Source organism: Hyla sarda, chromosome 4 (assembly GCF_029499605.1).
Source record: "Hyla sarda isolate aHylSar1 chromosome 4, aHylSar1.hap1, whole genome shotgun sequence".
NCBI classification, from domain to species: Eukaryota; Metazoa; Chordata; class Amphibia; order Anura; family Hylidae; genus Hyla; species Hyla sarda.
Genome location: NC_079192.1, coordinates 114,167,446 through 114,182,151, shown reverse-complemented (window position 1 = coordinate 114,182,151; position 14,706 = coordinate 114,167,446). Strand labels below are relative to the sequence as shown.

The window sequence follows — 14,706 nt, the reverse complement described above, 5'->3', positions numbered from 1 at the left end:
AATTTTTCCGAATGGCATGGAATGGTGGACTCTGAAATACTGTTGGGCCAAGTCCTCTACAATAAATGCTACTATCTGTTATGTTCCATAGGGGAATAACACAATCCTGAGTGTAGGACTACTGTCTTTGACATAAAAAAGTCCTAAAAAAGTTGCACTGATTGAGGAAGTTGACCTCATGTGATAAAATGTTCATCAAATAATTAGCAAGTGACAAATCTCATATGGCTCTAAACCAAGGCAATGCATCACTATAATTTGTAAGAGATATATAATAAATGCATACATTATATATATATATATATATATATATATATATATATATATATATATATATGTTGTAGATCAAATAAAAGTTGGTCTTATATTGTATGAATGAATGATCAACTTTTAATACTGGAGAAGCCACATAGGCATACTTCATGACATCCTCACATGTTCCCCATACGTCCACTAATATATACTGATTCATTCGTATACTTATGTTATTTTCACATAGGACCTATCCGGCGGTACATATTTAAGATGTCAACCCACATGTAGCTTCCTTACAGCCTATGCACATAATTGGCATATATCTTTCTAATATGAAACATAACATCTTATGTCTTTTTACTCATTTATTACTATTTTTTCTCCCATCTCTCTATATATTGGTCATTTATTGTTTTCAGACATTTTCCTTTTATGTAGTTACTAATTACATCTGTATTTATCCATCGCTTTTGATACTTGAAGTATATTTTGTATGCCTCTACTCACCTGTAAGGGGTTAATTCCTGCCGGTCACATGACCTGCGACCGGCTGTAATTGCCCCACTGCTTATTTAAGCCGACTTGTAACATGCATTTGTTGTATGACTAAGAGCGCTTGCAGCGCTTGAAACGCGTAACTTGTTCCTTCCTTGTCCTATGGATTAAACCCGATTTTATCTGCATTGAGCTGGTTCCAATCTCCTTCATTTTCCCAATATCTAAACTTGTGACAGTCAAGTGGATGAGAAAAGATGCGTAGAGTAATTTAGGATGTGACAAGTCATTTATTTTGGTGATACAGAAGTTAATATGATTCACTGAAGTCCAGTGGTAAAGGAAACATCTGACATTTACGATCTGATGAATCATCACTTTGATTTCCTAGTGATTGTTTGATGACTTATTCCAACATTTATCACTAATTCATGTTTGTTTTTTCATTTCCAATATAAAATTTCTATCAAGTTTTCCCTCATATTTTTTGTGTGATTTTTGAATGTTGTGAGCCTTTGTAACATTGTGCAAATGGTCAAAATAATTTTTTATTTATATATTTGACCTCTTTTTTGTAAGTGAAATATCTTAGAGAAAGAGACACAAAAAACAAGCTGGAAAATATGACTTGTATTTGGAAAAAGTAGAAAGCCATGTCAATAGCTGTAATTAGATTTATTTTATTTTTTATTTTTAGGAAAAAAGGAAATTTTTGTGTATGTTTAGAGCATTGTGTTAATAAATGCAGAAATGCATTCCCCATACATTTTTTTCCATCAAAATTGAAACAAAAATCTAATAGTAAAAGTGTATCATGGCAAAATCTGACATTTTATATATATATTGCTAAATATCACACACAATAACGCATTCAACTGAACTTTGCAAATAAATGTTAGCAGAAAACCACCCAGTGATGTAGTAAATCTGACGTTGTTGGAGGAGGTCACATCCCATATCCCATTCCATTTTTATTTCCCCCACTTGGAACATAATGTTGGAACATAGCCCAACATAAAGTTGAAAAAAGTTTCACATTTTTGCAAATGATTTTTATGCCTAAAAAAAACACCCCATACAATAATTACTGTCAAGACACAAAAGACACAAATGTGATAAAAGCCATTCCTACATATTATATTTCAGTTGACAAAAGTTGGTTGAAGTTTAGACATGTGATAGGTATCTAGCAGGACAGTACATATGGGAGAGTAAGACTGGGTTCACACACATCCGGCATCCAGCATAGGTGAACTCAGCCTAGAGCTCATCGCAACTGATGCCTTGACTAATGACAATCAGTTGTATGGCATCCGGCACCCATTCTTTCTGGACACTGGACAGGGTAACGTAGCAAGCTGCAATCACCTGTCCGGTGTATTCCACACAGCCTGTACAGCACACTTTGGAGAAGCTTCCCAAAAACATAAGGGGGGAAATTTATCAAAACCTGGGCAGAGGAAAAGCTGACCAGTTGCCCATAGCAACCAATCAGATCGCTTCTTTCATTTTTCACAGGCCTTTTAAAAAAATTAAAGTAGCTATCTGATTGGTTGCTATGGGCAACTGCACAACTCTTCCTCTACATAGGCTTTGATAAATTTCCTTAAGATGTCTAAGAAGTGAAAGATCAAAACACACCAGCCTTAATGTATGCCTAGAGACCATTGAATTTTGATGCTCTCCCTAGTAATCCATTCTGTGCAAGTACTCTGTAGTAAAAGTAAAGAATCTTTCCAGCTGCAAAACAGAGCTGGCACAGTTACTTAGCCAGACAAATTACTTAGACAATTTGTTCCCAAAGTGCACACAATAATACCTGGTAAAAAGGAACATAAAATTACCGATGTTAATTCAAAGACTGAGTTTAAGAGTGGCACACTGTCCCAGAAGCTGAGAACAATAAACATCAATGGGATTCCTAGCAGCCCTACTAATAATTTGTAAGACGTTTGGTATGGCATTAAAATGTTCAGTTTACCATGACCATCTGAGAAGATAAGATATAAAAAGTTTCTTGGCGATTGTGAAATTCTTAATCCAGAAACAAAACCAGGTGATAATGGAAAATGGAACAATAGATAAACAATTACCATGCTAAAACTTTTGATTCAATCATTTGGCAACTCCAGAATTTTTTCCATTCATGACAATGGCTCCCTGAGGGTAACCGCATATCAGCACCAATAATACTTTTTTTATTCTATTACATTGTCAACATAAGAAAGAAGAACTGGTTTTGGATGTTTAGACCCCTGATAAATAGAGTTTTGAAAGAAACTGCTTTCTGATCTCTCTTTTCCCTCCACTATGAATTTGCTTCTTGTTCTCTCTCTCAAATCCTCCTTTAGGGTACGTTCACATGAGAGCGCATCCGCAGAGTATTTGATGCCGCAGATGCGTTGCCGGCACACACAGAGTTATGGCAGAACGAGTTCCCTGCTGCTGCCGTAGCTCTGTGTGTCCACTGGAAATCTGCTGCGAATGCGCTCCTGTGTGAAAGTACCCTCAAACTTCACTCTGCTATAAATCTTTCTTCCTCCAAACTCCTATACTGTTGGCATTAAATCTGTGTTTTCTATGTGCTATGCATCATGGCACCCCTGTAAATAACCAGTTTACACTTGTTTGCAATCAGTATCTCAATTTTAATAATATTTCATTTTTGCATTTTTGCAGAAGCAAACATAAAAGATTTGCAATACCTTAACATGGCCTCTATCTGCATAACCAAGCACTTTATTTTTATGGCCACGTCCACAAATATGACTCTAACCACATAGTTCTGCCTCCACTGCTATACCTATCCCTCTTTCTCTACTTCCTCTTCATCTGGTACCTTAGATACTATAGCCCTGGATTTTTTAGGGTGGCACTCACACATTTATTACAACATTTATTATTTTTTGTGAAAGTGATAGCATTTACACTATAACATTTATACTCAATCTCAAAACAGGTTGAAAAACTGACCAAATGCAAAAAAGGTTGGAAAAATAGCAGAAAACTTCAAACATTTTTTGCTGTACAACAGAAATATGTTTAGGCTCAAAATGAACCTAAATGAAATGTGGGAACACTGCCACATACAGATAAATGTCAAAATATCACATGGTTTGGGCTCCCACTTATTCCAAACCATTCCTCAACCAAAATGGTTATGTTACAAAAACTCAGGAAGCACCATTGTTGTTCAGTGCAATGTTGGACCCCTTTCTGTAAGGCCCAGTTTAATGAGCGAGTGAGAAATTTCCACAATAAATCTGACATGTGATTTAAATTTTTTGCAATACAAATGAAATACATTTTTTTTTATGAGAGGCTTTTTGAATGCCTTACCTGGTTTTGTGATGATCAGCACTTTCTCTCTCAGCCTCAAGCAACGCCTCGACTTGTGGATGCAGAGTTCCACTATAAAATGATTTGGATTGAAGAATTACCAGTCCAAGGCAAAACTTTGCCCCCATTTCTTCTAACTCTTTTGTTCCAACCTGTAAACCCTGTGAAGGATGCAGATGATATGGAAATGAGTAGAGGACAATCAATCTTAAAGATAAACAACTGGCACAGAGCGTGTGCACATTAATTGAACTAAATCCCATGAAATCATTAATAACTTCTACACTTGCATTTAAATGCTCCTGCGACTGTTTGCAGATGATCGACCAGCACTATTTATCTAATTGTAAAGTTCTCTGATGCCTTAAACTTTGCCTTACTTTGTTTCCAATAAGGGGAAAAAAAATAACGAAGTTAGATGCAGTACTTGTTGCCTACTAAAATAACAAGTGATTGAAATGAGCAGCGCAGCTGCTGCAGTAGCATGCCAAGAAGATGATCGATATATATAGCAGAGGGCAAAATGTACTGACGGAACCGGAGAGACAATATTGTAAAGGCACTGGACTTGTGTGTTACTTTTTAATTGCATTATTTTTTAATACCGTATTTTTCGCCGTATAAGACGCACTTTTTCTTCCCCAAAACTGGGGGGGAACTTGGTGCGTCTTATACGACAAATACACATTAAAACCCTGTCATATCACGGCAGTCTCGGCGGCAAACGACGGCCGGGACCCGCGGCTAATACAGGACATCACCGATCATGGTGATGCCCTGTATTAACCCTTCAGATGCGCCGATCACAGCTGACTGCCGTGTCTGAAGCGAAAGTGAAACTAACCCGGCTGCTCAATCGGCGCTCTCCTTCGTCGTCATCACGTCGTCGCGCACATCGTCCCGTCATCCAATAGGAGCGGCGTGATTAGCGACGTGATGGCGGCGACGGAGAGCGAGGATCCCGGGCAGCAGAGACGTTCCGGAGCGACGGGGACACCCCGGGGATGCGGCGACAGCGATGGAGTGCGACATCCAGGGCAGCGGTAACGGGTCCGGAGCGGCGGGGACACGTCAGAATTACCTCCTATACCAGTGGTCTTCAACCTGCGGACCTCCAGATGTTGCAAAACTACAACTCCCGGTATGCCCGGACAGCCAACGGCTGTCCGGGCATGCTGGGAGTTGTAGTTTTGCAACATCTGGAGGTCTGCAGGTTTAAGATCACTGTCCTATACTTTACATTGTATTTGGTTCAGAATCTTTTTTTTTCTAGATTTTCCTCCTTTAAAATTGGGTGCATCTTATATGCCGAAGCGTCTTATACGGTGAAAAACACGGTAGATCCTAAATATTTTATGTCACTATGGCAGCTTTCAATGGACTAACATTTTATACTACAGTACTGTATGTGGAAGTCTGTAAGGCTAAATAAATATTTAGTCACATACCTACACCCAATGGTGTAGAAAAATGGTTAATCTGTATTGAGGTAATCTATGATTCAAAAAGAAATTGATTAAAGAGGACTTGTGGCCAACCCCCCAAAAAAATGATTGCATCATTATTAAATAGCTTAGGGTGCCCAGATCGCATACCATTTTAACTTTTTTTTTCTATAACATTTTTACTATTTTAACTTTTTTTTTCTATAACATTTTTATAAAGGGAGAGTTAAAATTTGGTGATGGGCCTGATGATATAGTCAGGGGGTGTGTATTAGGCATACACACCCCTCAAGTACAATATTCACTCACCCTGACTGTACAATCACACCCATCACCTGATATTCACTCACATTCTATAAATTAAGTTCACTCCCATCTGACTTATTCCATAAATTGTCAAACTATTAATGTGGCTTAAGCCCTGGGTCTGACATCTATAGCCCCAAGTCTCACTGCCCACCATGCCACCTAATAGTGATGGGTCATTTGTGAACAAGTTCGCTCCAAAAGCCGTCTTTTTTATTTAAACGACAAGCTATAACAAAATGAGCCAACTCCATTCTGCACCATGGGGTTTATTGCAATGGTGGTAGCAAATAATGCTGTCCTGTTGGATATACAGTGACTGTGAATAATCATATGAGAGTAGGCATATCCTGACATTAAGTGTTATTACATGGAGGAAACGGGAGATAATGAGCGGAAGAGATGATCAGCAGAAGAGCTGCTGTAATGCCCAGATGTAATGCCCCACACGTATAGGCCCTCTGTGTCACAAGTGGCAGTCAGGCTGGCAGAATGGGGCAAAACATGGAGCAAAAACAGAAACTCTCCCGATCCTCCATGTAATAACACTTTATGTCAGGATATGCCTACTCTTAGAGACACAGCAATGCTGATTATGGTGTTTATTTACTAAGTACATACAGAGTCCAATAAACAGGCACAGATCGGGAACCAGAAACAGATAACAGATAGTCTTCAGGTCAGGCAGGTTACAGAGACCTTAGCAGTTAATGGAAACACTCCAGAATGAGCAAACAAACTTACTGAGGCCCAGAACAGCAGATGTGGCCTCTTCTTATAGGGAGTTCCTTCCAAAGATTGGAAGGGGAACCACTAGGGAGTGCACGCCAGCTCTATAAAACATAGCCAGGGCTTGCACACGACCCCTAGTGGACAGAGCAGAAAACACACATCAGACCAGGAAATGCAGCAGGAACATGACAACCAGAATGTCGCACGGCACTGGTATGCTGGTGATTGCCAAACAGCAGCGTTACACTAGAGCTCTGGTAATCAGCCAATGAGCACTAAGTATGGATCTATAGCTTCACCCACATGTACCTCTGAGAAAAGTCTTCGGATTTTGTACTATACCACACATAGGAGAATATCGAAGAAGGAATCTGAGTGTGCAAGGATGTGGCCGATGGTGTGTAGTTAGGGGGTTGTAGTTATGGGTGTGGTTAAGGGCATAGCTGAGGTTGTGGTTATGGGTGTGGTTAGGGGCATGGCTAATGCAGTGGTTAGGGGTCTGGTTAGGGGCACGGCTAATGCAGTGGTTATGGGTGTGGTTAGGGGCATGGCTAATGTAGTGATTATGGGTGTGGTTAGGGGCATGGCTGTGGCCATGGACAGTCTTTTGAAGACCTAGCAATGCCCCGGGTATTTATTACACAAGGATCTATAGATTAAAATGAAATAATATCTGAATATTATTTCACTCAAGCATAGGCCTGCTGGGAAATTTACCACAGCATAATAAATATAAAGTTATCTTGGATATAAGTGTCCTGCTGGAAGGTTATATTACAATGAGATGAAGGCAAGTCTAATTGAGGATCTCATCAAAGAGTAGGTTGCTTTTTTTGCACAAATCCATGTGCCAACATGAATGCAGAGTGTATATGAGTGTATATGAGCTCAGAATGACATCAATCTTTATGGCAATGATATTCCCTTCAGTAATATCTTGAAATTCTACACACAAAGCCATTACTAAGGTAAACCCATTTTGTCACTCTACACAAGGATTTAACATCTGCTTAGCAATGTAATACATGGGAAGAGGTTTCTCTAGTCTTATCATCTACAGTTCATAATCCCAATGCTATACGCAGTTCATGTGAACAGGCAAGGAGAATGAAAGTATAGTTCACACATGAATACAAATGAATGTCGCGGAAATAGCTTCTGTATGTTAAAGATAGTACAATGGCAGGTGGATTACACCTATCCCACATAGGGAAAAGTGGAGGCATCCTTCACCTCTGGGATAATGGTTGTGGGTTGATGCCTTTATAAGTACATTCTTCAATGGAGACTTAATGCAAGTCACTCCAAGTAATGATTCAGCAACTGTATCTTGACTATTACTAAACAATGAACTCTGATGCTTGGTGTTTGCTCATTCCAATCACTAAATGATAACTATTGTTTTCATGTTTCACACTCCTCCATAGCCTTTACTTAATACATTGCCAGTTATGATATTCTTTAGTTTGACAGAATCCATCAGGAGAAAACTTCATAACACAAAGATATTATGCTCCCAAGTTAGGTTCAGTTTCAGGCTTAGAGATCCGAACCCATAGATACTACCCATATTACATTCAAAAGAGGCATATTTGATGTTGGTCATCTTTTTTCACTGTAAGCTCTTCTGATATTGCTGTTTTATCAAATATCGGATAGTTAAAAAAAAAGGTGCCAAATTATAGCCTCGATATTCATACCGAAGAGAAGATAGATATATATACATACACATATACAAGTTCTATCTCTACTCTACAAATGTTCAGAGTGACTTCCATTGGTGACATGGCAGATGTCTAGGCAGTAGTCCATTTCTGTCCAGACCAGCACCAGCATATCCTTAGCGTTGGACTCCACTGTTTCAGTGATGCATTGTCTCAGGCCATTCAGATCCTGTGGTTGGGGGTGGGGGCAGGTGCACTGAATTCTTGATGTCCTTGCATCCTGTATTTTGTTTTAGCACAGAGACATGCAGGCAATAGTTACAGGGACAAGACAGTGTTCCAGAGGGACCACCAGTGGTAAAAAGTATGGAGCATTTTTCACCCAAAAGTATACATGTTTTCACCAATGTACTACAGATATACATTTAATGTTATCATCTACATTTTATGAAAAGTTTTTGTAAGGACAGTGCCCATATAAAGGGCTGTCCTATAATGTAATATTTTATGTAATAGTATCTGTAATATTAACCCCTTAGGGACTCAGCCTTTCTGCTTGTAAGGAAAATGGATATTCCAAATAAATTATATATTGATTCACAAATACAATGGGGGGGGGGGGGGGGGATTTATCAAAGTTGTCTATTTTCCGGATCAATATAGACCAACCTACATAGCATAAGGCCGGTCTATTGTGCGCCTAATTTATCAAAGTCGCACGGCTCTTGATAAATTCTGCGCACGGACTTAGGGATCTATGGTTTATGAGAAACAAAAGGAGTAGATCAGCTCACCAAAGTCCATATGTGTCAAGCATCAGGCAATAGTCCCGGAGCACGGAGCCAGGGAGCCGCCACTCCCCGTGAAACTGAGAAAAGGAAAATGGAAGGGGTCCAGCTCCTGGGAAAGGTTTCCAATAAAACTTAACCTTTAATGGCAACTAATTAAAACATGGAAAATCGCCACAGGGTGATGAGTGACATGTCACTAAAATCAAAGGGGGGGTGAAACGCCGACGCGTTTCGAGCAGTTGCTCTTAGTCATGGCGTTGGTACCTAGTCACGCGGGGGTTTAAATACCCACTGGCATATGGTCGGGTCCCACCGTGGAAAAAACTCCCCGCCTCCATCAAACAGGATGTGACGTGGCATAGGGAAGGTAGTCAAAGAAAAAGGAGGGTGCGGCCAGGTAAGAACTAACTAAGTGGAAAAAGATGGCCGATTAACCCATGAGTGACCTGTATGTCATATCAATCTAGGTGTGGTAACCTACGATGTGTGCGAACAATGCAGTGTAATAGTGCAGCGGCCGCTCGTGGGATATACCCGGGTAGTTGGACTGTCTCATAATGAAAAGCGCATATTGTGAATTACCACCTAAATATCCAAACTCGTTTATAGATATATTAATATACATGGGAGTTTAGCCCATAGCAAAATGTTACATTGTGATAAACATGTTTAGCGATTAAGCGAGTTAAGTGCTTAAAAACGATGCGCACAAGACCACCAATGGACAGAAAATATATATATAAAAAAAAAAAAAACATATGCTAAGACTGCCTAAGAGACATGATAAATCCATGAATATTTTTTAGTGTACAGACACATAGGAAACTGTGGGTAAGCACATATTATAATAAGGGACAGGGATCGCAACATAAAACTCCGAGGGTAAGTAAGTTTTACCATAGCCACAGTTAAATGATGTACAGAAAAAACCATATAAGGCTGAATGAGAAAAATGTACTGATTTAATAAAAATACATGAGGTCATTTCTATAGTTAAGACCCATAGGAGCACGTGTTTCCATCCTTAAAATCCAAAAAGCCTCTCTTGTATGAAGGGCATGTAACCAATCACCCCCCCGTTTGGGGGGGGGTACTTTTTCAATTCCCTGGATGGAAATAGTGTTGCTTTTCCCTTCATGGTGCTCCACTAAATGCCTGGTCAAACCAGACATTGATCTGGAGGAAAAATTAGGACGAATGGCAAGATGTTCATAAATCCTTCTTTTTAGTTTTCGTCCCGTGCACCCAATGTATTGCATTCTGCATGCAACACATGTTGCACAGTATACAACATATTCGCTGTCACAGTTAATAAAACTTTTTATAGTGTAGCTAATGCCTGTTGCTACTGACACAAACTGGTGGGAGGAGGGCATTAGAGCGCATATGTTACACCGGGACCTACCACATTTGTGGCTCCCATTAGTGTGGAGCCATGTATTAGCGGGTTTGTCGACTGGTAGATCACTGGGTGACAAGATGGACCCCAGAGATCTAGCTTTCTTAGCTACACATCTAACCCCTCCAGATAGCAGTTTTGCCATGTCGTCGTTTTGTAGCAATACCGGGATATGCTTGGTGATAATATTTTTGATTTGATCAAAATTTTGGCTATAAGGAGTGGTGAAAGTAGGAGTGAAGCACCACTCCTTAATTCCTTCATGTGACGGAAGCAAGTACTCATCCCTAGATTTGGCATCAGCAATGGCTTTTGCCCTAGCAAGTATGGCACCACTGTATCCCCTACGTTTCAGGCGTCCAGTGATGCCAGCACTTGCTGACTGATAGAATGTGTCATTCGAGGATGCCCTTTTTGCCCTTATGTATTCTCCTATAGGGAGATTCTTTGTGGTATGTGCAGGATGTCCACTTTGGGCATGCAGAATGCTATTGCCCGCTGTTGTTTTGCGGAACATACTAGTATCAATTTTTAGAGTATGTTTGTTACCCATCAGAGTGACATCAAGAAAATTAATCTCTTCTTTTTCTCTGACCATAGTGAAGCGTAGATTCAAATCATTATCATTGAGGCCAGACAAAAAACCATCAAACTCATATTCCTCCAAACCTTGGCATATTAGGAGGAGATCGTCTATATACCTGCCGTACCAGTAGATGTTACTCTGGTACGGATTACAGGTAGCATACAGATGATGCTCCTCCTCCTTTTGTTTCTCTACTACATTGCCGTCTATGAGATCGTGCTTCCAATGATTTGTGAACATTCAAGACTATCATATTACATTATGTTGAGCATCTGAATGAAATAATATTTCCACTATTCTACTTGTTTGAACTTTTTACCTATTCTTATTTACAACAACTTTATTATGGATGACATGATTGGTACCGCTAGTCTTACCAACTCCCAAACGGTAGCTTTGTCTAATGACCCAAACAGACGCACACGTGTAACAAATATTTTCTCTGGCAATCAAGAACAGGATGCAACATCTGACCTTAAATCCCTTATGAAGGAATTGCAACAATATAAAACACAACAATTGAGGGTGTGGTGGGACGCCACCACACTCACCCAGTATTGTAATAAAAATATGATTCCAAGGGGTTTAAGAATTCGCAAACGCTCTACTACAGTATTTAGTGAAGCATTCACTACTAAGTGGAACAAGATACTTGATAAATGTTCTTTTGATCTCATGCAACTGATCATAGAGTGCGAACAGCAACGTATGACCGAATTGGAGGACAACATAAATCAAACCACTATTCTCTTGGAAAAATATACTGGATCCCAGGAGCTTGTCACATTACAGGACAAAATGAATGAACATTTATCAAAATTGGAGGATGCTATTGCAGATGTCAAAAAAATCAAATTTACCAGGGACACAAATGACTATCAAAATGACACAGTCTATACATGGCAACGTAAAGAGTATAAACCCAGATCAATACTAAAACATCATAATCAACCAGACACTTATGCCGCAAAAAATGTCAGTTTCACGTCATCAGACAACGATACCACAGATTATTGCACAGAGGGATCAGATGACGACCGGAGTGAAACTAGACATCAGCAAAAAGACAATGGTCGATATCAAAATCATGCTGGACAAAATCAACATAATTCACCTTATAACACGGTTTCAAAAAACGACTTAGGTCCGGATACCAGAAAGAGGAGAAAACAAAAACCAAGAAGACACGATCAAGGAAACACAGAGCGGGACGCAAACACCGACGGCATGCGGACCAGAAACAGGAGACAATAATGGGGCTTGTACCTGAAGATCTATCTCATGAATATACTGTTATTAATCTGTCTGCATGCATTATCACCCAGCAACAGACGGAGGTCTTGGAAAAAGGCCTAGGATTTGTGCCACTATATTCCTTTGATTTATACCAGACCATCAGGGATGTCAACAAATTCATTCGAGCCCTTACTGTAAAGAAACATTTTTGTGATACAGATATGGTGGAATCACAATCAAATGGATCAAAACCTTCTCTATCGAACCAAATAGGAAAAGCTAATTTACCGCTCCATACGAGATTTGCAGATCAGATCACATGTTTGAATCTCATGGATTTACAAGTTTCATCTAACAGTATAAACAACAATATTATTTCCACTAAGGATATTTTTCCCACAACAAACCCCAGCTTCTACCCTATTAACTCTAGAGTCGAGGCCATGGATATATATCAACGCAGAGTGGAAATGGACCTGCGCAATTTAGAAAGACAGACATCAACATCACCTACTAATTTCAATAAGAAGGAAAATAAAGCTTTACAGGATCTAAAGAATAACCCACACATATACATCAGACAGGCAGATAAGGGAGGATCTGTGGTTATTTTGGATAAAAGCCTGTATGAAAGCGAAATTATGAACATGCTAGGGGATGCAACAACATATAAAAGAATTCCATCTGATCCCACGAATGTGGTGAGAACGAAATTGGAACGTATATTGGAGGAAGGGGTTATGTCTGATATAATCACTCAAAAACAAAAAGAATTCCTTAATCCCAAGTATCCAAAAATACCGGTTTTTCATGCTCTTCCGAAGACCCACAAAAATGTCTTCCCACCCCCTTTCCGCCCCATAGTTGCGGGTATTGATTCGCTCCTTGAGCGTTTGGGCAATTGGCTTGATCATATGTTACAGCCCCTGGTCCAGAGAACGATGGGCTATATCAGGGATACTAAGTCTCTCCTAAACGCCATGTCTCAAATTGAGTGGAAAAGTGGTTTTGAGTGGGTCTCCTGTGATGTGGCATCACTATATAGTTGCATACCACATGACAAGGCTGAACTAGCGTTGACATATCATCTTAACAAATACACTGAGTACAGTCCCTGTTTAAGACAGTATATAGTTGAAGTTTTGGTTTTTCTGTTACAACACAATTATTTTACCTTCAATGGTTTGTTTTTTCTTCAGGTTACTGGTTGTCCTATGGGGGCAAAATTCTCCCCCTCCCTCGCCAATCTTTACATGGCGTTCTGGGAGGAGCATCGTCTGTATGCTACCTGTAATCCGTACCAGAGTAACATCTACTGGTACGGCAGGTATATAGACGATCTCCTCCTAATATGCCAAGGTTTGGAGGAATATGAGTTTGATGGTTTTTTGTCTGGCCTCAATGATAATGATTTGAATCTACGCTTCACTATGGTCAGAGAAAAAGAAGCGATTAATTTTCTTGATGTCACTCTGATGGGTAACAAACATACTCTAAAAATTGATACTAGTATGTTCCGCAAAACAACAGCCGGCAATAGCATTCTGCATGCCCAAAGTGGACATCCTGCACATACCACAAAGAATCTCCCTATAGGAGAATACATAAGGGCAAAAAGGGCATCCTCGAATGACACATTCTATCAGTCAGCAAGTGCTGGCATCACTGGACGCCTGAAACGTAGGGAATACAGTGGTGCCATACTTGCTAGGGCAAAAGCCATTGCTGATGCCAAATCTAGGGATGAGTACTTGCTTCCGTCACATGAAGGAAATAAGGAGTGGTGCTTCACTCCTACTTTCACCACTCCTTATAGCCAAAATTTTGATCAAATCAAAAATATTATCACCAAGCATATCCCGGTATTGCTACAAAACGACGACATGGCAAAACTGCTATCTGGAGGGGTTAGATGTGTAGCTAAGAAAGCTAGATCTCTGGGGTCCATCTTGTCACCCAGTGATCTACCGGTCGACAAACCCGCTAATACATGGCTCCACACTAATGGGAGCCACAAATGTGGTAGGTCCCGGTGTAACATATGCGCTCTAATGCCCTCCTCCCACCAGTTTGTGTCAGTAGCAACAGGCATTAGCTACACTATAAAAAGTTTTATTAACTGTGACAGCGAATATGTTGTATACTGTGCAACATGTGTTGCATGCAGAATGCAATACATTGGGTGCACGGGACGAAAACTAAAAAGAAGGATTTATGAACATCTTGCCATTCGTCCTAATTTTTCCTCCAGATCAATGTCTGGTTTGACCAGGCATTTAGTGGAGCACCATGAAGGGAAAAGCAACACTATTTCCATCCAGGGAATTGAAAAAGTACCCCCCCCCAAACGGGGGGGTGATTGGTTACATGCCCTTCATACAAGAGAGGCTTTTTGGATTTTAAGGATGGAAACACGTGCTCCTATGGGTCTTAACTATAGAAATGACCTCATGTATTT

At 39.9% G+C, this 14,706-nt stretch overlaps 1 protein-coding gene across 1 annotated transcript in view; it reads right to left on the bottom strand.

Annotated features, from left to right (window-relative positions):
- The window catches only part of AGBL1 (AGBL carboxypeptidase 1), a 791,487-nt gene that overhangs the window by 249,588 nt on the left and 527,193 nt on the right, over nt 1-14,706 (bottom strand). The window contains exon 22 of the mRNA XM_056571891.1: nt 4,090-4,250. Coding sequence (XP_056427866.1) covers nt 4,090-4,250 — 161 coding nt within the window. The remainder of the gene's footprint in view (nt 1-4,089; nt 4,251-14,706) is intronic.